Source organism: Wyeomyia smithii, chromosome 3 (assembly GCF_029784165.1).
Source record: "Wyeomyia smithii strain HCP4-BCI-WySm-NY-G18 chromosome 3, ASM2978416v1, whole genome shotgun sequence".
NCBI lineage: Eukaryota > Metazoa > Arthropoda > Insecta > Diptera > Culicidae > Wyeomyia > Wyeomyia smithii.
The window spans coordinates 200,674,616-200,699,217 of NC_073696.1; the positions used below are offsets into that span (position 1 = coordinate 200,674,616).

General features: G+C 38.3%; 1 protein-coding gene across 32 annotated transcripts in view; it reads left to right on the forward strand.

Annotated features, from left to right (window-relative positions):
* The window catches only part of LOC129730917 (capping protein inhibiting regulator of actin dynamics), a 281,403-nt gene extending 258,974 nt beyond the window's left edge, over positions 1–22,429 (forward strand). For 20 of the 32 annotated variants that reach the window (XM_055690544.1, XM_055690551.1, XM_055690549.1 and 17 more), the window contains 8 exons: positions 1,479–1,637; positions 2,984–3,109; positions 3,688–4,137; positions 12,518–12,703; positions 13,562–14,700; positions 14,959–15,593; positions 16,650–17,134; positions 19,956–22,429. In XM_055690544.1, the coding sequence (XP_055546519.1) occupies positions 1,479–1,637; positions 2,984–3,109; positions 3,688–4,137; positions 12,518–12,703; positions 13,562–14,700; positions 14,959–15,593; positions 16,650–17,134; positions 19,956–19,972 (3,197 nt within the window). In that variant the 3' untranslated portion in view covers positions 19,973–22,429. Of the gene's footprint in view, positions 1–1,478; positions 1,638–2,983; positions 3,110–3,687; positions 4,138–12,517; positions 12,704–13,561; positions 14,701–14,958; positions 15,594–16,004; positions 16,145–16,649; positions 17,135–19,955 lie in introns of those variants that run through there. The other 12 variants (XR_008728941.1, XM_055690536.1, XM_055690542.1 and 9 more) reach the window with 12 other exon arrangements.
* Positions 22,430–24,602: the final 2,173 nt, after the last annotated feature.

Consider the following 24,602-nt stretch of genomic DNA (forward strand, 5'->3'; position numbering starts at 1 on the left):
CCGTTATACTCTACTAAATTTTTTGGAAATAAATATTGAAATTCAGCCCGCAAATATATATTTCGGCTGTGACGTACAGTCTTCCTCAGTGCTTATGTGGACTGGTAAAGAGCAAAGCGTAAATCCTGTTTTTTTATTTGTAGTAGGTAAAAATGAAAATTTAGCACCCTTAATTGAAGCTAGGTAGGGAATTATGCGGTCGATTGTTTACCGTACCATGTCTGGGGTTTTTGGGAAGCAGATTGAATAGCCATGAGGGATGATTACCTGCGTCTTTATTGAGAAGCGTGCATGAGTGTTGTTTATAAATTTCTAAACTTTCAGCTACGTCTAATTTCCATAAATTATTAACGGGGCGGAGGAGGTGAATGTTATCCGAAGTTAGTGGATGTTCCATGTTAAAAATATGTTCAGCCACTTTTGATTTGGAATGGTGTGGTGGGGCATTTGTTGAAACTTTACTTGCTTTGGTCACTACTGCGAAATGTTCTTTGAAACGTATCAATAGGTTGCGTTTAGTTTGTCCAATGTAAACCATGTCACAGTGACTGCATGCAATTTTATAAATTCCAGCTTTGTTCAGGGTATCAATAGGGTCTTTGGTAGACCCTAGTTTTGTTTTGAGTTGGGTATTTCTACTAGTGTAGACAATATCCATCGCAAATTTTCTGAATTTTGAACGAAGTGGGCGTGTCAAGTTAACGTCATATTCAACGGCTACCCTTTTCAGATCTTCTGTTATTGGGTTGAGTGTTGTAAAAGATTTCCGAATTTGAGCACGCTTCTTTTTATCAACAATGGCTTGAATGATACGTTTCAAAGAACATTTCGCAGAAGTGATCAAAGCAAGTAAAGTTTTACCTACTACAAATAAAAAAACAGGATTTACGCTTTGCTCTTTACCAGCCCACATAAGCACTGAGGAAGACTGTACGTCACAGTCGAAATATATATTTGCGGACTGAATTTCAATATTTATTTCCAAAAAATTTAGTAGAGTATAACGAAAACCGATGACTATTTCTTTGATTGATCTCAATCACTCTGCTAAGACGCTCGTTATAGATTTTCTAGATTTGATCATTTGTTGTTTCATGCGTATTTTAAAACATTAGTACATTCTTTAATAACTAGCCGATAAACGCTCCCTACTCTCATCTTTGACTATTCCCCTAAATGTATCAATCCCTATATGTGTAGTCATTTTTCGCCTGTTATCAGAAAAAAAAACTAAAAACTATTCAAAATTACCCCGTTCTCATCGATTGGCTCTTTTTCTCTTCCCTTCTTTGTGTGCTAATTACCTGTCGTGTAATGTACCGTTGTTAATTCGTTTCGGATCGCCCGATCGGATCCGAACCCGAAAACAAACACCACTACGGCACCGAATACCAATTCACTCAATCTACTACCACCACTACTACTACTACCGTCACCACTACACAACAATCGCCGTCCTCGTCGCTATCCGTGGCTAGACATGAGACGAATGTCCAGCTCCATGTACGAGGTATTCAACTGGGCCCAGACGAGCGAATGTCCGAAAAAGTTGACCCTCTCGCTGGCCGGTGCTGGTATCAACATTGACGAACCGCCGTCTAGTGCGGAGCGAGCGGCCGCTGCGAGTGCAAGAAGGGGTAAATGTTTCTTCGTGTCTGACAGACGACGCGTGCGGTCAGTCTTGTCGCGTCGTCCCTCGTATTTGGCATAAACTACTACTACTTCTACTATCACCGCCAATATTGATATAGAACATTTGAAACGGTGTTTTAGTTTGTCTTGTTCACGTTTTTTTTTTCTCTCAGTTTGAGTTCTTTACTAACTTGTTTGCATTTGTTATTGAGATATTTTTTGAATTGTCTTTCAATTGTTGGTATGAAGCATTTTTCTTACATCTAACTAGTCCTGATGCGCATTTATTTTTTGTATATTATTCGACTGTCTTTTGAGCTACCATCGAATGGATTTACCCGTTTTCCTGTCTCTCGTTTCGTATTTAACGATTCTTCGCTACACATCGACCTTTAATGCTTTACTGAAAAATCTTTATTTTGCCATGTTTGTTTGTTCAAACTTCGACTACGTGTGAGAGACTTCGCTTTTTGCAGTGGCCTTTTCAGTTTAGTTTATCCTTTTGCTTTTTTTCTGTTTTTTGCTTGCTTTGTTTGGCCTGAATATCAATATCCAAGACTAAATTTCTATTTTCTACATATGAATATATTTTTTATTTTACTTTTCTAGCGCATGTGTTTGAAATCGCTTATTTCATTAGATTTCTCGCGTCTTTTGGTGTATTATTTTATACATTCAGTACCATCATATTTGATACTGTTAATACAATACTTTTACTTTAGTACGTGCCATAAGTTGTTATTTGATTCTGTCTATTGTGTTGTCGTTCAAGTCCTCAGATATTATCTCTATGTTATTCATCCGAGACTTAACGCTCCTACAAGACACAATGCTTAAGGCCTTTGCCAGTTTTGTGTACTGTAATTACACAGTAAAGCAATTGTTGCTTTTTGTTTGTGGTTTTATATTTGTTATTCCCTCATTCGTCAGATATTTGTACTTTCCGATAATTTTGTCTAACCATTTTTGTTCTGTTTTTTTCTTTCGAAGTTTACTAAAAATGTGTCTCTGTCTTTTTGTTGTTTTGTTCCGATGAAAAAAAAAAACTAATGTCTCACCTCAAACCAAATTCAAATAAGTACATGTTTTCTTCTTTTTCTCTTCTCTTTTTCTTTGAACAACGAACAAAAATACCCACACACACATAATCGCACGTATGATCGCGCACATACGTCGCTCTGTTTGGTTTGCCTCAAAACATCCGTGCGTGTGTGTGTGTATTTTTCTATATTGCTTTCAACCTCGAACCACCAACGTGTGTGCGTGTGGTTTCGAATCTTCACGTGTTCTTCTATTCGACCAACCAAATAAATGTGTCGGTGTGTGCGTGCCCGCTCGCCCGCGTGTTCAGACGATTCGGCTGACATGAGCTACCAGCGTACCGTCAATCGACGCAAAACCGATCTTATGCCCACCATTCCTAGTCCTCGCGATAGCTCTAGATCATCTCTCGGCACTCACACTCCCAGAACACCAGGTAGTATTCTTTTATTTGTTTCATTTTTTTTTCGTTTCCTAATTTATAACTTCTAACAACCGATTTTGATAATACTCACCCTCATACAAACAAGAAACCTGTTAAACATCAAGCAAAACTTTAAAACTCATCCCGTAGAAGTAGAAGATATTTTGTCCCGATAATTATTCGAATAATTTGCTTTCTGACAGTCTTGTCTTATTGTGTTTTGTTAGTGTATCGTAAGGCTGCAGTTTGTTTAAGTGTTGTCTCAACGTGCAGTGCCTCTCTGTTGCTTGCAAATGTTTAATTATTTGAAAGAAAGTAACTATTGCATGAGCGTGTCCTTATTTGCAGTTTAGTCCTTGCTCTTAGAACTACTCCTATTACAATCAACTTTTCCGTAGACATCTGATACCCTACCCTGAAGAAAAAACGATGATTTGCATGAAAGATTCTCACGGTTTCATATTTCTTTATTTCTGATTTGTTTATTTGTAAACGTGATTTTGCTTTCCTGTTGCAACGACTACAAACGACTCGCCTGAATACGCAAAATATCGAACTCCGAAACATACCACTCCCCAACCCTGTAATAGGTCGAGCTTTCTCGATGACACGCCTAGACCAGCTGGCCCAACCACGCCGTCGCAACGGCGAACACATCAGTGCAATCATAGAACGCGAGCGCCGTCAAGCTATGGAGTTGGAGAACTTGACCCGCCTCTCGTTATCCTCGTCCCGTTCATCGCCGACGGCCAACGGTGGTGCCGCCAGCAAGCGAATGTCACGCAGCATGTCCCAGTTGGCGAGTAGCGGCTCGGCCAAGTACCGTAATACGTCCCAGGACTCGCACTCGGGTCGTTCCGCAAGTGTGCGCAAGTCCTCCTTCAATTCATCACTGCTGGGCGAGAATTTGATGAGCCGTTCCGACACGTCCAAGAGTATGTCCCAGCTGAATACGGCAGGACGTGTTCCACGACTTACCAAGGCGGAACGGCTCCGGCAGCAGGTTCGCGAACAGCTGAACGGTTCCATGGCGGTAACAGGTGCGAAAATAAACCCTGTCGGTGCTTCCGTGAATCACACCGTATAACTTGAATAATCCCTGTCCCATAATGGTAGCAGTGGAAACATTTGGCTAACTCACTTGGTGCTAGCAAATTAACCTATCGCACCCCTCGGAGGTTCGGTTCGTGGGTGGTATTAAATTATTTTAACTAGAGCGGCAGTACTGTTAATATTTTAATAGCTAATCTCACTCTACTTCACCTATTCCGTACCGTACTACACTGAACAATCACCAGGCAGGCAGGCTAGTGTAGTGCTGTGGCCTCTAACCGGGATCATTTTGGTTTTCGGTGTTTATTTTTGTTCCAGTTTTTGGAAACTTCGAGACAACGTAGAACGTAGAGCAGAGCTAGTTCTGAATATTTCTGTTATTGTATAGATGAGTATAGCTATTTACTTACAACTGACCATTTGTATTCTTCGTTATTAATGCACGTATCTAAAAATTCTATACCAATAGATGTTTTCGGTTACAACATTTTTAGCTCAAAAAATTCTATTTGGATCCAAAAATCTTCACAAATATATTTTAAGTTTACCTTGTAAAGCGGGCAATGTATGCAGTTTGCGAGATTGCAAAAATGAACGGGAATAGGAGGTGTGACTTTCGGGCTTAGAAAATTTTTTTCCTCGTCCAGACGGGACTCGAACCCGCGATCTCCGTTGTCTCCGGCAAGGTGTTTTAGCCAATTAAACTACTGGGAAAGGTATAACTAGTTCTAAACCAAAGTCGAGTCACCCTCTACTATTGTATTCCCGTATCTCAGCACGCCACGATGAGCTGCACACACTGCCCTGTGGGAGTTTATTTCTGTAACTGAGAGAGTGGTCTCTCCACGCGGGTTCGAGTCCCGGCTGGACGAGGGAAAGTTTTTTCTAAGCCTAAAAGTCACACCTTCTATTCCCGTTCATTTTCGCATTCTCGCAAACTGCATACATTGCCGCTTTACTAAACTTAAAATGTAAGTCATATGACAAAAAATGAAATTAGTTCGTAAAGTAAATTCTCAAATATAGTTAGTTTCTTAAACAGCTTCTAACAACTATAAAACGTATTTTCCCGTCTTATTATACATCCCTACTGTTCTTTCCAACGATAGTTTTACGTACATCCAACTGTGAAAAAAAACTCAACATTCAACAAACAATAAATTCAGCTCATACACTTTTGGATATACGGGGGAGGGGGCAAGACAGACATGTTAAGGAAACAGCAAGTTTTTACGTGTGAAACAACATGTTTTTGGGACCTTAACCCCTTACATTATAGGTTGACACAAGTACTTCGATGCGTAGTATTTGGTTTTGCAATTGAAAATCGTTTTTTATATTTTTTAAAACAATAAAAACTTGATTGTAAAATTCGTTTTTTGTTGAGTGTGCGGGTAAAATGGACAGGTGGTGTGAGTAAGACGGACATGTTAAGGAAACTAGCAATAAACGACGAGTTCAGCTTTTTTAATGTTATGAATTAACAAAACGTGAAACGCAAACACACATGAAGGATATTTTGAACGTTTTGGATGACTCTGGTCATACTCCGGAGACAGGGTTCCGAAGTTTTTCAGAGACAACAATAGTCATTTATTATGCAGTGGATTAAATCTTGAACCATTTTTAATTTCAGACAGAAGTTTTCAATGAAAAAAAAAAAAGTTTATGCAATCCGCCTCTTCGAAGTGGTCATAGGGATGCCGTATTTTACCACGGTAGCACGAACCGACATTTCGCAGTCCACTTCGTGTCTAACAGCGGCCAGTTGACTTTCGGTGCACGTTTGACGGGTGCCAACGAGACATACCTTAGTTTGAAGGAAATAATACTACAAACACTGCCCGTCTTACCCACCCCGGTGGTGGGATCGTCTTACCCCACCAGTACATACAATTTCCAAACCCTCATAGTTTTTCAATAATTAAATGCTTTACCTGTATCTTTTCACGTATAGGTCAGGCATGTTTTAAATAACCGGAAAATGAACCAACACCGAAAAAAAACGGGAAATTGAGGAAAAAAAATCTTATTCTCGTACACGCAAAAATTACATCCGCACGCGAACTCGTAGCCTATTTTCAAAATTTGTTAATTTTTTGACAGATGTAAACATTGGAAGGGTGGTTCGAAAATCATCTACTAACTTGGTGAAAAGGTGGCCGGGACAATTTGGCAAAAAAAAAACGCTAAGCGTTAGAACAAGTCCCATGTTCGTCTTACCCCCATCCCCCCTATGTACTAAAAAGTAAAATAAGAAAGTGTTTTTTTTGTTCACACATTTATTTGACACGGCACAATACAAATTAATGTTTTACGGAGCCAATTATAACTTATGCCTTATGGTCTAAGATAAAGAAAGTGTCGAAAAAAACACATACTTTTGCACCATTAACTTGGGTGGGAGTACTTTTGAAAGAGAATGAGAAACCAGAACGATAAAGTCATGCGGAAAAAGTTTATCATTGCTTCAATAGATCACCACCACATAACCAATTGGTATAAAATAAGTTACGATAGTAGCACTGTTCGTGCCTCATGGCAGCCAGTTTATTGTTTTTGAGAAAAAAATGTCTCCATAAATGTTTTCCATAAATTATGCCCATGCAGAGTTGGACCTAGCTCTTCATAGAGCTACTAAAAATCTAATCTTCAAACTTTTTGGTACCTTGGTCTAGCTATCAACAAATAATAGCTAGGAGACAGGAATAAAATTGTTAACTGGATGCTCAATAGAATGCTTTTGAGCAGTTCCACAAAAATTGCCCCAGGTTCAATTTTTGTCATTTTTGATTTGACTGAAACTTTGCATAGACGTTCCTATAGGCAAAAGATGCCATTTTGTGTTATTGGTTCAATTTTTTGGAACATGATTCGTTTTTGAGAAGCTTTTGGGAAATGCTATTTGGGGAAGGTATTGATTTTTTTGGGCTAGAACGGTTTGTTTGATCGGTGTTACGTCTTCGACAGAGTTTTGTTTTTTTTTTTCTTGAAAAAAAAGGTAAAAGATAAATTAAAAATTAATTTTCTTAAAAAAGCTCATTTTTTAAAAATCTATTTTTTTTATAAAAACTACAAAAGCTATGATTTTTTGAAAAAAAAAAAAATTTTTTTTACAGGTTACGTTTTTTTATGGAAGGACAAAATTATCATCTACAAGTTTGCTGAAGACACTATGTCAATCAAACAAACCGTTTTGACTGTAAAAATATTTTAGATTCCCCATAGAATGCTCTATTGTAAATTAAAAATATTTCTACCGCCATCTTTCTTTTTTTTTCAAAAAATCGTTACTTTTTCATTCTTAATTTCTCCATGATCGGACCGGTTGCATTGTTTAGGTAATCGTTTGTAGTTTTTATGAAAAAAATTAGATTTTGAAAAAATGAGCTTTTTAGATAATTACTTTTATTTTTTCTTTCAACTTTTTCTCAAAAAATAAATATTTTTTTGGAAAGACTAAATTATTATCTACAACTTTGTCGAAGACGTCACATCGATCAAACAAACCGTTTCGGCCCTAATATTTGCAATCATCAATACCTTCCCAAAATTGCATTTTCCAATAGCTTCTCAAAAATGAGTCGTGTCCCAAAAATTGAACTAATAGCACAAAATGGCATCTTTTGCCTACAGAATCGTCTATGCAAAGTTTCAGCCAAATCAAAAATGGTCGATTATATTGATTGTCCGTTTTTTTGTGGAATTGCTCTTTTTAAAGCGTACTCTTTATACAATGTGAGTTAGTTAAAAACGTTTTTCTTCGTTTCTCATGGAAGCTCCTTATTTTACTGCATTTTTTATTAAGATGTTACGAGAAAGATTTGAAGGTGAACCTAACATATGCCCCTATTTATAATTTAATCAGACATTAGAAGCAGCACTGTGCTTTTCGTGCGCAACATAGCGCAGAGTAAGTAAGCATTCTATATGCTACTGTGCTTATGTCATGATTATAAGTGCGAGTAAGAGATTTACAATCTCAAAAACAAAGCGAAAATCAACAAACCAACATCAAAAACTCAGATAAAAGCTATTTCCACGGAAAATGTACCAATTTTGATATATTTTAAGATTTCCACTTTTGATTTGGCTGAAACTTTGCACAGATGATCCTGTGTTCATCTGTGTCATAAAGATGTAATGCTCACGATTTATTTTTGAAAAGCACTCAGTGATGTCGTTTTCGGCAATAAATTTCAAGTATGTACAATTTTGCTGAAGACATAACATAAATTTAATAAACTTAGATAAAAAGAGCAGTTTTTTTTTAATTTTAATTTTTTTCTTATTTTGTTTGAATTTTTTTTAGTTTTATACGGTGTATTTTTTCAGAGAAAAGTTTAATTTCAACGTTTGTAATGATTAACTTCGTAGATAAAACCGTTTTCAAGTTATTTCGAATTAAAGTTTAGACGATTAGAAAATAACAAATTTTATGCTAATACAAAAAAAAGGAGAAACCAGAAATGTTAGAAACATTTTCATTCGGGAATCATCCACAAATTACGTGAGGTTTTATCGAGAGAAGGGAGTATCCAAATTTGTTACGACTGCTTACAAAGAGGAAGAGGGGGATTCGAGAAAATCTATCGAATTTCTCTCAGCAATGCACATCCCGGCGTACTTGTGTGTATTCTCACTAGAGTGATTCACCAATCTCGTTTCGCTCAGCTGTGATGTAAGCAACAAGTGTGTCAGTTTTTTTCCCAGCGGCAGAAACACAGCACAAAACAGAAAGAAAAGAGCAGTGCACTAAGCTACTATACTCTGCGCTCATGCTGAACCGCCTGAGGAGAATACCAAGTCTGGGAAAGCAGTGAGTTCACCTCAACTGAATGATTATGTACTTTGATTACCTAATTTTCACTTTTATTCACTTTAAAGTTATATGAATTGATCTGGTTAACTTGCTTTGTTTCTATTTGCTATGAATATGCTACGTTCAAAAACATGCTTCTTCCTCAAATAATAGCATAAAAGGATTTATGGGAGGATGAGGTTAAAAAAAAACCTTACGAAGCCTTATTATACCCCCTATTATAAAGGGTCCTCCAAAAGGGGTCGAAAATGTAAAAAAAATGTCACTTCGTAATTTGTAAGTGACGCTTAAAAGTTAAGTTTTTAAGAATTTTTCAATCAAATTCATTTTTTCTAAAAGTACTGAATTACACTGAAGCAAACTGGAAAAAAGAAAGATTATAGCTTTTTTAACAATTATTGTGAAATTTGTAAGTAAGTAATTTCTGGTGCCCTTAGTGAAGATCCAGAAAACTTCATTCTAGTCTCTGAAGACTTAACGCACTTTCTGAGTTTCTAAAAGACGGTAACTCACCCCTTCCTTCAAGCAAAAAGTTGTGAAATCTTTACACCCCTCTTACTAAGCGCAAAGCCGCGCACAAAACTGCAATAGAACTCCCAGGAACCAGCTGCCATCGGCTGTCTGCGGCTGTCTGCTCTGCTATGCATAACCATCTACCAGCCGCGAGAGCAAGCAAAAAATTAACTTGCCACAGTTCAGACACAGCTCTTTGGCTAACGCCAGGTACGCACACGAATGGATGGCAAAAGTGGTACGAAAAGAGCGAATAAACGGGTTCATTGATCTTCTGAGTCTTATAGATGCAGGCAATCCGGTCGCGAGCTGATCATATGAGTCAGTTTTTTTTTTAAAAAAAGGAAGAAAACTTTTTGATCGACTAGAAGAGCGAGTAAGCTGTTAAAAAGAACTAGTTCTTTCAGTTCGATTGTTTACCCCTAGATATCATTCTGAGTTCAAAAATACCCATATTTGTGGATTTTTGGGTGTTTTCTGGAAACCAAAAGTCACCATCTTTGATGTCAATATGACGTCTGGAATCGATTTCCGGTCTCTGGGCATCATCTCGATTCCAGCAATACCCATATTAGGTGGTATTTGGTCATTTTAGGGTGTTTTCCTGAATGCAGAAATCGTCATCTTGGAATTCAAATGACATGTGCTGAAAAAATATTTAGCTTAAAAAAATCACAATTTTCTGCATTTTGATGGACGCATAGCTATTTTTACAATCAATTGCTGCAAGAATGAAGGAAATCAGTGGAAAACTGACAGAGTTATAATCATTTAAAATTGAACAGTATTCGTGACGCTTTCGATGAATTGTAATGCTTTTAGCCAGCTCGGAAGTGCGTTAAGTCTTCAGAGACTTGAATGAAGTTTTCCGTAAGCAAACGTGAAAGTGACGAACCCGGTGAGCAAATACTCTATGGCCTTTCGACGCACTTTTATTTTCGCTAGGGGCACCGAAACTTACAGGAATGGTTGAAAAGCTATAATTATTCATTATTTTCCAGTCTGAGCTCTAGGTAAATCCTGTGTTGACCACCATTTATGTAAATTTCATTCAAATATGATTTGATATGATATTTGAGAAAAAAGGGTTTTTGGGAGTCACATTCTCATTCAAATAAAAAAATTGTTAAAAATTTGAAGCAAAACTATATTAGCCTCAAGAAAGCGATCTTTGGTTTTCAATCGCCTAAATATGCATCAGTTTATTTTTCGCATGGAAAACTGCAGCTCTCAATAACTTGTTCTGGTTCTCATTTACATCTTTACCAAAGACAGTATTTATGGTCGAGGAATCACTTTCGTGTGAAGTTTTAACCAAAAAATCGATTACTCCCCTTTGGGAAAGACCAAGGCCCAGATCGAAATGTCGGAACAATTTACATAAACCGCTTTCAATTAGTGCTGGTTTGGGTTGCTGAATATTTCTGTTAATCTTTTAAAAGCTTTTTAAATTTCACCATAAAACACATTCAAAGTTTGTCTCTGTTTGTAGTTGTACCAAACTTATTATAAATTTTCTGAACATAAACAAAATATTCAAAAATATTAAAGTTATGATTGATTAATCAAGTGCCTTTCAATTTGAAAGAATGTACATTGAAACTTCAAACTATCAGTCAATTTGACAAGGGAATAAATTAACAGTTCAATCGAAGAAATAGTTTTGCACTTTCGAAGTTGAATATTTCCCGGCATGTTTTAAATTATGTCTCAAAAATCGTTGTTTTTTCTGTTTCTAAATATCTACGCGAATCTATTCGCGATAAACTGAAACTTTTCTTCTCAATTTTAGTAATTATCAGTGATGCGACAACTGAAAAATGTTTGGTTATTTCTATATTGAGCAGTTTTCCAATTTAGTATACTTATTTCCACTACATGCAAAACACCACTTTTGAATTCTCACAAAACCTAAGGGATCTTAATTATCTATGCACTCTAGTTTTTAATTAGCCGGTAAACGAAATCAAAAGCTTCACTGAAAGGTAGACGCGGTTTCGAAATTCTCCACATTTCCATCGAATTGGCCAACACGAAAGTAGGTCATTAACAGCCCATCGTTTCTGGGTTTCCTGTATCGAGAAAGATTTTTCGGACATACACGCTTGGATAATTCACGAAAGATAGCAAAGAAAAAAAATCAGCAGATCCGCTAGAAGAAGGGGGTAATGGGTTGTGTGGTTAATTATCGCAATAAAACGCGCTCTTCTTTATTAGCCGGAATCGAGTACGGAACGGAACGAAGTTCCTCGTAATAGGTGTGCACATCGTTGCGGATGCGATTATTAATATCGAACCAGCACTAAATTGCCGATTCATCGGAATGATTATTCCGATCGATTGTTTTCTTCGTCGAAAGCTGCAATTCTATGTTATTACTGGTTGTTCTTATTAGCGGTGAACTTATTTCTTACCAATTGGTTGTTGGGTTTTTGTTTGGTGTAGGCTGGCGAAAATTTGTTATGTGTTAAGTTAAGCTGGGTGCAGTAGTTAATGTGGTTGTGGTTGGTTATTAATAGAGAAATGCGAAACTTGACTCAAAAAACGGAAACAAATGACTTATACAGACAATATGAAAGCTGCTTTTATTATGCTTTATTACTTCCCGCATTTTTGCTTCATATTATAGAATGCTGTAGAATTAGAGTAGTTTCTAAACTAGTGTGTGCTGTAGATTCGCAATTAATTTTTTCGTATCATCCTAGCTTAATATGTTCTTATAATCGCTATCTTCAGGCTTTGCTATGAATGCATTTCATCACAAATACTATAAGAATGGTTAAGAAACATCATTACAAACACTCAAATATCATAAAACTTTCCTACATGTCACCTTGATTTACCCGAAAAGCAGTTTCCCGTGAAATCAGCAATCTCCTGTCTCCTCAAGCGAAGTTCCGAAAATCTGTTTACTCCTGTTTCCTCCCCTGTACAACCCACAAATCGTCCTCTCATTTCACTTTCCCGCTCGCACTATACCCCCCGCATTATATCATCATCTACTTCCACTTCTATATATCACCATCTCGCAGGTTTGCGTTCAGGGGAAATAACGCCCAACAGTCTAACAGCGTCCCGTCCAGGCAGTGCAATGTCCAGCTCAACCACAGCTTCCGGTGTCGTGTACCGACGTTCGATGCCAGCGGCCACCAGTCATCCCCGCAGGCCGCGCCCGTTCTCCATTGCCGTGACGGGAGTTTCAGCCGGTCCGAAAGAAGGTTTGTCCCTCTTGTTTCTGCGACGTTCATCAACCACCCTTTCTTCTCCCCTCACTGCCATCGCAAATCTCCACGAATTTTCACCCGCCTACCAATACCGTCCGCCACATCCTGCCAACTTGGATCCACACCGTTCGTCACACTCCGTTCACCTCTTCGGAATCACTGAACGCCATCCGCACGACCCTTGATGGACAATAAACTAACACGTTCACTAGCTATACCAAGAAAGTAGTAGATCTGTCCTTCAGGGGATTTATTACTTCTCACTCGCAAATTTCGCTAGACATTGCGAGTACTTTGTATTCTTTGTATAAAGTAAAATCTCTCTAGAATGAATCTGCAAGCTGTTGGAATGCAGCCCCTTGTTAGTGTAATATAATGTCTTATAAAATATATCAATTCTTAAGTATTGTTTTTTTATTTATAACATTAGTTTTTCAATGTTTTAATAAAAATATTTTTTTTTTTGGTTTTGGTATCTTAGCTAGAACTGAGTTTGTAATTTATTTTGTGTTAACTAAATTCAGTTGTACTTTTGCTCAATTTTATTGTGCTAGTGCGTTTTTCTTTACAGTTAGTAAATTATTCCAAAGAATATACGGTGTAAGTTGCACAGTTCATTCGATGCAAGAGCACTAACTTTTTATACAAAATTTTAATTAAGAAGCTGTCTGATTTGAGCAATACTCAACAACTCAACGAATGTGTTAATGTGGATTAACAGAGAAAATCTTGAAAAGTCTTAGTTCACGCTTGTAAAACCACACCTCTTGAACACATTCGGGGGAAACAGTATTGCTGGAATCAGATTCACACTAAACCGCTCGTGTACTCAATTTCTCTCTATCATTCCAGAGAAACCCCCACTTCCGAAAATATCCGCAGCTAGCAGTGGCACTAGTGGTGGCACTTCAGTGGAGCGCAAACGTTCTCAAAGTGGCACCAGCACCCCGGTCAGGGTGGCACCAGCGGTGGACAGTGCTACCAAAAAGCACTCCTCAGCGGAAAAAGTACGCATTAGCAGTGCTCGTGGTACCCCGAAGGCATCATCAACTCCTCTGCAGTCACCGGGACCGGATAAGACTAACCGAACCCTAAACGATTCGCTACAGCAGAAAACACAGAAACCGAAACCAAAAGTGGACGAGTCATCGCTGGTGGCATTGCAACAGGGGCAAACTTTAGTCAAGCAAGGATCTTCGGTCAGTGCTAAAAGTGCTGAGGAAAATACAGAGACGGTGGAGCAAAAACAGGAGCAAGTTTTGATACAATCGGAAACCGTTTCCGTTTCTACCACCGTAGTTGAAACAGCCGAACAGCAGCAAACCATAGTAACTGAGATTAAAACAGAAGAAGTGCAAATCGATTCGGCAATGGAAGAGCATCAACCACAGTTGAAGAGCTTGGAAATTAGTAATCACGAAGAAAAGCAAGATGAAACTAAGGAAGCGAACCTCTTGGAACCAGACCAAAACGGAGACGGATCTACGAATGATTTAATGACAGCATCAATGATCGCTAAACGCATTACCACGGAAGAGGAAGCGAAAGCTGCGCTGGCCGAGCGTCGCCGTCAGGCTCGCGAAGAAGCTGAACGTCAGGCAGAACTCGAACGTCAACGTGTGGCCGCCGAGGAAGCAGCAGAAATACAGCGCCAGCTAGAGGAAGAAGAGCGCCTTCGCAAGCTCGAAGAGGAAACGATTCGTCTGGCGGAGGAACAACGGCGCCTCGACGAGGAACGTCTCCAGCAGGCCATAGAAGAGGCCAAGAAACGCGACGAGGAGGAACGTCTGCGTCGCGAAGAAGAAGCTCGCCAGAAGGCCGAACGCGAGGAATCGGAACGTAAGGCACGGGAGGAAGCCGAACGACAGCGTGTCGAAATGGCCGAAAGACTTAAGAAGGAGGAGAAGGAGCGCGAGGAACGACGAAAACGCGTGGAAGCTATCATGTCCAGAACGCGCGCCAAGGGTAGCGCTAATAATACGCCTACCAAGGTGAGTTGAATTGTTTCTCCATACTCACTTTTTGGGTTCGATCAGTTAAGAATTCATTAAATATGCTAAAGCTCCCGCTAAATTTGGTAGCTTTTAATTCTCGGGTTATTTCTTATAAAATGCTTCATCATGTTTCTCAGCGTAAGGTTCGACGAACTTGAGTAAAGTTTTTTTTAGTACTAAGACTTGAATCTTTAAAATAGACTTTGAAGCTTACGATTACGTTAATCTATTCATTAACATTCTATGTTGTTTTAGCAATCCGATGAAAACAAAGATGACGTCATGAGTAAAAGTCAGATTGTGACATCTGATAACCCAGCAGCTCTGCTCGATCCAACGATGTCAATGACCGAATCCATGCTGGGTTCAACAGATCCCCAGCCGTCGGAAACGGATGTGGCATTTCCAGTTCCAGCAGAAGCACCAACTAGCGATAAAGTGGACCAGTTGGCCCAGGATGTTCAGTCGCTGTCGCTTGTAGATGTGGGAAGCGAGGTCAATCAGCAAAATAATAACAATAATAACAACAACAGCAGTAGCTTGAACAATAATCATAACAACAATAATGATAGAAATGAAGAGAGTGTAGCCGTTTCTAACTCCGGAAAGAGCAACAGCAGCGCTGACTACGAGCGCTCGGTAACGGAGAAGGAGAACTTTCTGCTAGGCAGCTTTAACAACAATCTGAACAGCAACGGTGGCAGTGGGATCGGTAGCAGTCAGCAACCCTCGTCACTGGAGTCAAGCTCGTCGCCAGTAGGAGCTACAACCAATGGCAAGTCGACGTCCGGTGCAACGACGATTGCCGAAACGACCGAGCTGATTATTGAGGATGCGATCATGAGCGGTCAGACGAACGGTCACAAGAACGGCAGTATTGATAATGTGTTGTAAGTACCATTCTTCTTATTTTATCGTTTTTTTGTTATGTTGTCTTATCCAGATCAGCTTCCAATTTTCGAGACAAACCACATCTGAAGCATTCCAGCGTCTTACTATGTTGCGAGTTTTTGTGATTACATGCTGGTTAGACAACAAAAACTTGCTTCTAGCTTATGTGTTCATTGAAATTTCGGTCAACATCATGGGACGATCAGTCTGATAGTAGATGATTCGGTATTTTAGAGTCGTATACTAAATCCAAAACTGATGCCACACAAAAACCGCACTTACAGTAGCTCGCATCTTCCAATTTCCCTGTCGTAAGTCTATGTTGAAGTCGTAATTGTACCTCTTCGTGAAACTACTCGTGTGTAATCAAAGAAGATCTAACATGTCCACATTGTCCGATTCTTTTCTAGATTACGTGTGGCGGATAGTTAGAGTGCCATGTGCATTTGAGAGTGTGTAGAGTCCTAGTCGTAAGAACAAAAGTGAAAAAAAACGTTTCATGCCTATAAAGACACAGTACAAATGTAATATTTCTTGCCGACGGCGATAGGTACCTATATTTCGTTTGTCAAAGACTTCGTTAGTGTTAATCATCATCAACCCTGACTAACGTTGGTTTTCGTGTGAGCTTGTGTAACCATAAATAATGCGTTCATTCGAATTGGAAAAAAATCAAACATGCACTGTAATCTGCATTAGACGTCTATTGTTTCTCTTAATCGTTATCTGCTTCATGATACGGAAATGAATAATCACTAAGAAATGCTTGGTAGTACTAGATTGCATTCAAATGCACAAATCGAATTTCAATATACCAACTAATTGAAACGTGTTTGCATATGATCCATAACTACAGTTTTCCGCTCCTTGTCCATTCACATGTGCAACAGTTACTAGCTATAGTATTTTATGTTCGATTTCCAATAGCAGTTATTTTTTGTTATGTGTTCAAGCTTTATCTAGCAAAGCTAGTGGCATTACCCAGAAACGAGTCCGGCAGCATTAACCTACAGTTTTATCCCGTTTTCTTCTTTTTTCACCCCAAACATCTTTAGTACACAAGATCTACCGGCTGTTGACAGTGCCACGAAACCATTCCTAGTGACATTCGACACCAGTAGTCCCAGCGCTACTGCAACAGCAGTCGATTTTACACTCTCGTCAGCAGCCGACGTTGTCGCCGAGCAGAACAACGAAAATCACAATCTCCTGGATTCGACAACATTTACCAATGTGACAACGACCACTGCCACAACAGCTGGCCAGTTGATCGATTTCGGTAGTTTTCAGAGCTCGCTGGCCGATGAAGTGCCACAGCAGCAAAGTGCGACCGTCCTCGCCAGCGACGATCCGTTTAATTTGAACCTTAACAACAACAACAATTTTAGCGATCATCTTCTGATTAATAGTAGTAACAACGGTACCTCAGCTTCCCCTTCCCTGTTCACCACCGGCGATGCAAATTTGATCAGTAGTAGCAATTTCCTAAACAATAACTCTGCGAGGCTAGTCGCAGCATCCGACAGTCAAGACAACCGAGGTAAATTCATCTAAGTTTGCTTGGCTAGTTCTTTTAAAGCGCACCCCGGTCTTATCCAGAAGTTACACTGAGAAAAAATTTAATTGTTACAATAGTTTCACAGTCACTACGATAATTTCATATACGTTTTTTTCTCAGTGTGGCTAGTGTGAATTATTCTGGTTCCGTGTTGTACTATACTTTAGCAAATATCCTTAGAACAATCAAAAGCTTTGTTTGGAAGATTATTTTGTAGTACTAGAATCGTAGGTTTGAATGATGTGATAAATAATTTATTTGGTTGATTCTAGTTCTGCAGATGCTTCTTTCCCTAGCACACTGCAAAACAGCTTACGTTATTCATCTTTCTTTTACTGTTTTTCCAAATTCCAACACCAAACCACGCAACGCTTCAAAACACCGCCGCTTTTTCTGTCACTATCCTACGCCTTTCTCATCCTGTAAACGCGCACTCTACTCCACATATTCATAAAAAAATGCACACTCAAAAAAACATCGCGCACCCACGAAAGATCTCGTCTACAAACAATCGGCACTGATGCTGTATGTCATCGCATTTATTTATGGTTGCCTGCTGGCCGCCATCCGTGCTGCTGAATGATTCGGATGGGGTCAATACACTCCCAGCTGAGTTGCCGAAAGGGTTAGTAGCAGTGAGAACTGTGTCGAGTGGTTCTGCCCCTTGCGTTTTGTTCCGGAATACATATGTACTCCAACGGTGCAACGTTTGTACAATTGCAAGCGCGGGTGGGCCGTGTCTTGAGTAGTTGCATACTTTTAGGGGTTTGAGATTTTTTTTACAAAAATGTGTTGATGCCCACTACGGAGTACTCAACTTAATTATCACAATGTAAATTTCAGTACATACACTTACTGTGTTTCTGTGTGTATAAATTATTCCAGCAAATTTTATGTATTTAATTATGCCCTTGTTTTGAACTTAATATATTTTGACCTATATCTGGAAGTGAAGTTGGTCTAGAGGTTCTGGATATTACGTAACATTATTAGTATTAAATTACCTAAGCGAGTATCTGCTTGTGTGAATGTTAGTGTTTGTGTTCTGAATGGATTGTAAATAATGCTGTGTTTTACGATGATGTGCAGTTCGTTTACCACATCTTTATGTTTTGTAAATCATGTTGGAACCATTGTTACTGTTTTTTAGGACACCTGTTGAAATTTGAGACAAGCTAATATATAACCATATTTAGGATACTTGATATTGAGGTCTTATTCCAATTTTTCGTCCAAAATGTTATAAAATTTCCCAATAAACAGTTTCTATGAATCTTATATAACCCGTTCACAATACAGCGAATATCGTGTGATATCGTCAACCTTGATATCAAATGTCATTCATCATATGTTTACTCTATTTGAAGCAGCGATCATAGGTCTTAACGAAATGAGTTAACCTCAAAAAGATTGACAGCACAAGCCATAAAGTTCACACTATTAGCGGATATCATGTGATATCGCGTATCTTGATATCAGAATCCATACATCTAGTTTTCTCGGGAAATTTGGTCTATGACATTTAATATCAAGATAGGCGATATCACATGATATTCTCCTGCGTGAACCGGTTGTTACCCTCCCATTTCATTATAGTTAGTTTGCAGTTTGGGCAGTAAATCATACTGTCATAAGTATCGCAGCTGTAAATAAAACTTATTAATACTAACAAGCTCTTTGCAGAGTTTGGATGGTTGTTAGATTAGGTTCTTAAAAATGTGATCAATAAGTCAGTAACGATAGATAATCTATAACGCAAGTAGTGGAGCTTTTTGTAATAGTATTTTGAAAGTCAGAAATCAAGAGAGTTATAAATATTGAATGTGAAAAACCATTGTCAATGTGATGATAACAAACATAAAACAGTTTCACACTACTTGAGCTAAAGTGAGAAACAACATTGCTTCATAGTTGGAACATCTGTCGATTCCTTCTAAAGCAGCATGTGGTAGACTCTGCTGTTCTGCAAACGTGAAGTTCTTTCTTATTTTGTTGTTTTAAATGAACCAATCGTACAATTGTTGAAATGAAAACATTCATAATTTTTATACTGAATATTATGTGACAAAAACACTTTTGACCGCATGCGATGCAGTGATGCAGGCGTTAACCCATTCCCTTTTGTTGCAGGCTTCAAAACAAAAAAAAAATGTCGCTAAATTTACTAATTAACAAAGAAATATTAAATAATACCACATCACATGTTGATTATTAATATTGCTATTTAAGGTATAAGAATTGAATGAAAAGGTTTTCGTATCTCATCAGTTCAACCATTCGAAAATAGCTTTCACCAAAAAAAGTTAATTTTCCACGAAAAAATAATTTTTTTATGGCTCAAACATAATTTCTTAACATTTTTAATTGTCTTTTCTATGGGTTACGTCATGAAGCAAAAGAATATTTTTCTTAATTTGGATCGAACATTTGTTATAGGTATAAACCTTTTTGTCAAATTATAAGAAACAAAACTGTGTACGGGAATCGCGTTCAAAGAAACGTCTAGATTAAAATTTAAATTTCAAATAATAAACACTCACAGTGAACACCGTTGAGTATATCTGCCAGTGCTAATGTTGATTGCATTCTTTTCCTGTAAATACACCAGTCAATGTTGATTTTCTCCCACTCGCGGCTGCCGTCACATTGTTTTTTTTTTTTGTATATTTTCACAACAACGTGCACAACCCGAGTTCGCAAGTTCGAACCGTCTGTCTGGGCGTGGTGTTTAGCTTCAATTTACCGGCTTTAGTTCTTCAACGCTGTCCATCATTCTAACCTTTTTTGTCGCTGTATTTTCCAGACTTGTCGCTCTTGTAAACGAGTAAGTAGTGATGAAGGCAATCGCTTTTCTTCCGATAACATACACAACTACTACAAGGACCGGCGAGGAAGTACTCAACTTTATTTACTAGCGAAAGCCAGCTACAGAGAATATTGGAAATAAACAGCAGTTAGTATGTGATTATTACTACTTATTGAAACCAACAAATAATCAGCTTTCACTAGTAAAGTGCGGTAACGGCAGCCAAAGAACAATAATATCATACAGGTGCAGGAACGTTTTCAAAGGTCAGTCCCAAATAGTAAGCTTTACGAGAAAATTCCTCCGATATTTGATAACGAGCATCTCAGTATGATTTACTGATGGATTGCGCCACATTTTTTGCCAATGTTTCAAATCCATCATTCGAGGGTAGACGATATCTATTATCAATCAATCGCTCTTCTATAGACATCGTCTACTTTCTAACTATCGTTCCTTGCAATTGGTTTTATTTCTTGGGAAGAGCAAAATGATTTTGTTTTTATTTTAAAGTGTTGTGATCGCTCCAATACCTTTCTGTAAATACAGTTCCATGCTTGGAGATATTGTTGTCTTTCGATTATGAATAATCAAACTTCCACCGTCGCACACTTTTGACTCGTGAAAATTAAGGCACATTATTCAATTTAGCGGTTTTATACTAATCGCCGGCGCCGGTGCTAATCACTGTAACAAAGGGAGGTGTAAACGCGATGAATGAGTTAGTCTAGGTTTGAAAATAATGCACCCGGTAGACTTGAAATGAGGAAAAATATATCTTCTAACTAAATCTCATTGAACCTACTGTGAATAAATATCAAGCAACATAAATTTCGCATCAAACCAAGTTCTAACACTACTTCATACGGATGCATTAAGTCAAATTCACGGTGATACATGATTAAAACGGAAAATGCTAATGAAAAGAAAACTATCGAAATTGAAAAATAAAACAAAAAAAAATCAAATAAGTAATATATTATTACATACTATATCAATGTTGATAACGTTAACAGCCTTACCCCTATCTGATTGATTACCCATTATTATAATGATTGGATTGCTCCTAGATTTTCTGGCTTGGGCTGCTTGAGCGCAGTTAATTAAAACTACACACATACTATCAAACCACGAAAGAAAGAAAAAAAAAAGAAACCATAACGAAAATCAAATCGATGAGTTTAGTTTGACTATACATATAAGTTAAGACATGCGAAGCAACAAAACACAAAGCCTGCAGTGCATTGTCGCTGTGACTTTAAAACGAAAAAGAATAGGAATGGTTAAATAAATGAATAATTAATTCTAGTATTCTAATCTGTTAAATTATGTATAAAAACACAAAATGGAAGCAAAAATGGATTAAAATGTACCGTCATATAATTGTAGTTTGATTATTGCTAACACTTTTCACGGAAACACACAAGAGTAAAAGGCATACACTTGAGGTAACTGAACAATACAAAGAAAAAAAATATACACTACACGAACGATCCAGAAAGTCTTAAAAAAACAAGACGGCACGAAGATACCTTTTGCTGCAATAGTAGTTAAACTGTAATGTTTAAAAAAAAAGCATCAAACGATTATTAACATTAAATTATTTTGTTTTCGTTCGCGTGCGTTTTAGAGAGACACGCAAGCAGTACATTGTTTTGTTTTAATAAATAGTGGACAGGAAAAACCCAACCAAGTGCTATCGAAAAAATGGAGAAAAAAAAACACAAAAACGTTGGCCTTGCATTACTTTCAGTTCCTTCCCAGGACCGCGTTCGATGGACGCGGCTGGTCGTGCTTTATTGAACTAAGCTGCAATCTTTGCCCTATACATATTAACAGAACCGCAAGCGACATTCTTTTTGCTCATTTATCCATCCGACGAGTGAAGAACACTTAAATTGAAAATCATGTAATCGACTTCTTTCAACCAGCTAGTAGGAGCTCTGCTCGATCTTTGATCCTACGGAATACAACACAACATACGAACGTATAATCACCGTGATTCTCTATTTGTGTTATATAAATTAGATGACAGTAATAAATAAAAAATTGATAGCTAAAGTCCTAGAGCTTGGAAAGCCGTTCAGGCTCAAAGTATTTAAGCGTTTGCCAGAGCTTGAACGCTTCCGATTTGTGTGGCACGCCAGTTTTCGAGGAAGGAAGCTGGAACCCGGCCGGGTTTTTTTTTTGCAAGTCAACAAAAAAACTTGAAGATGAGCATTGATGTTGAAGCTAAGAATCAAGTAACTTACCTAAACAACACACAGTGATTGGGAAAATGATGACTTTGAGAGATACCTAGCAGATAGTAGTTATGACTAATGAAAGAGAGAAAGAGAGAAGCAGAACATTGCGGTGAAACAAAGATGACGATGTGAGCGAAACAGAAGATTGATAATTCTATTAATGCTTGTAATAAATGCTTTATATATAAAATATATAAAACCTATAAAAAATATTTAAACAAATTACGTTGTATGTGTTTTTTTTTTAATTGATTAATGATAGGGTCAATTGAAAATTGAACTGTAAAAAGAAAAATGCGGCCTGTTTACACCTTTTCAACGAAATTTATGAAAATTTCTCTAATAATCTCTAAGCAGGCTGTCGCCGTGAGATATGCTTCATAATCTTTCTAATGTTCAATTTTTATACATTTACAAACTTCACGGAATCCTCGACAGAAATAGTAGGTATAATAACCGTTAGTGGCTACCTTATCGTGTCTAAATTCTGAGAATATGGGATAAATACACGCAAATTAATCTTTGTCGAAGTCCAAAAAGTTTTTGATATTTTTTTGTCTTCTGACCCGGAAGAGATGGCTGACAAATGGCACAATCCAACCCTTACTGACATAATCTCACACCGGCTTACGGAAGCAAAACAGTTAAAAACCTTTCTATAACAGTCCTCATGCAATATTTCGGCGCAATCGGACTTCGAAAAGTAGAGTGTCAAAGCAGTTAAATTTTAATTTTTTTGACGGATGAAAAAATACACAGATTTCAATGGGCTTCCTCACTGCGATCAGAATTGTTGATCTACTGTTACAGTATCTTGCACTTCTATTATTAGCAGTATCGCTATCGAGAAGTGGCATGCCTATCATTTATTCGTGCTATGTGTAATATGATTTTACCGTTCATCTTACACGCTTGCTGTTTTACTATACCGAAGCTTGTCCCTCCTGTAAAATTTCGCCACTTAATTTCCGGGAGAAGGCGTCTTTCTGGCCAGATTTATTATAAGAGGAACTTATTTTTTTGTTAAGAGGAAGTCACACTAGGGTATTATAGATTTCAGCGCAAAGGAAAGGTTAAGGAAGCCTGAGAATAAACCCATGCTTACTTAAGTCCTTTTGACATCGAATGACCGGATGCTACTAAGATTCGAACCCACGAGCATCCGCTTGCGACCACGCAGCTCCCCAGGTTGGAAGGTAGCATCGAATGTTTGTCTCTCTGTGGGAACGGAGTTTTGTGACCATACCTGGTTCAGAGAAAGAAAGCTGCTGCACGATTGGGCTGATATTTGACATGGGGACTTTTTAAAGGAGACAACACTAAATGAAATTCGAAAAGTCTATCTCACAACAATTCAAAAGTTCTCGAATTTACCATTGACTGAATTACGTAAAGGTTTATTCAAACGGCGCGAACGTTGTACAGTAAGCGGTATCGCTAATAATAGCAGAAAAACACTTCATCTTCGCTCTTATCCCTACTACAACGCATCCCGTATTGAGAGTGAGTGACGTGAGCCCTCTAAACCACTGTTTTTCTAATCCCATTTCGCTACATAATAGTCATTGAATTAGGTTACTCTCTCTCAGTCTACCTCTCTCTTAAATATTCTCAAAATTCACATTTTTATCTAAACCTCTTTCCCTTGGTGAAGTTAGTACGAACCTATATATATTTTGAAAGGTGTATCACGTCGAGTATCCACCTCCCGGTGGAAACTATAGTTGTATGCTGACTAGGAGGTCGTACGCGGCTGTATCCCCATGTTAGGGGCGGCGTACAACAGCGTCTGACTCGGAGCGGGCGGCTGAATCCAGCTATATCTAAGACGGCAGCCCCGTCGCCAGACAAGGCATCGCAGCCCGCATGCCGAATATAAAATACTACAAACAATCCAAATTAAAATGCGGAACAGAATAATCGGTATGGACCTAGGCGAATGAAAAAGGACAACGATTATTGGAAGCTCGGTACTTGGAATGTAAGAACTCTACTCCTAGGTATCCTAGCTAGATAGCTGCAGAAGATAAATGTGGAGGTTGCTGCCATACAGAAGGTGAGGTGGCCGAAACGGGAGAACGTGAATTCCGGGCAGTAGATCCTATTGCGGGCACTTTATTTAAGTACCACATCTACTACAGTGAAAGCAGAAAGGGGAGTCGGTTTCGTGCTCATAGGAAAACTGATGAAGCATACCATTAGATGGAGGCCGATTAGCGTATATGCGTGTTGAATTTTTCAACTACAGCCTGATAAATGTGTACGCACCGATCGACCAACGATAAACTCGTTGGAGAGAAAGAGGAGTTCCATGAGCTCCTGGAAAGACGTATAATAAGTGCCCAGGACACGACATCAAGATCGTCATCGGGGATGCAAATGCGCAGGTCGGGCAGGA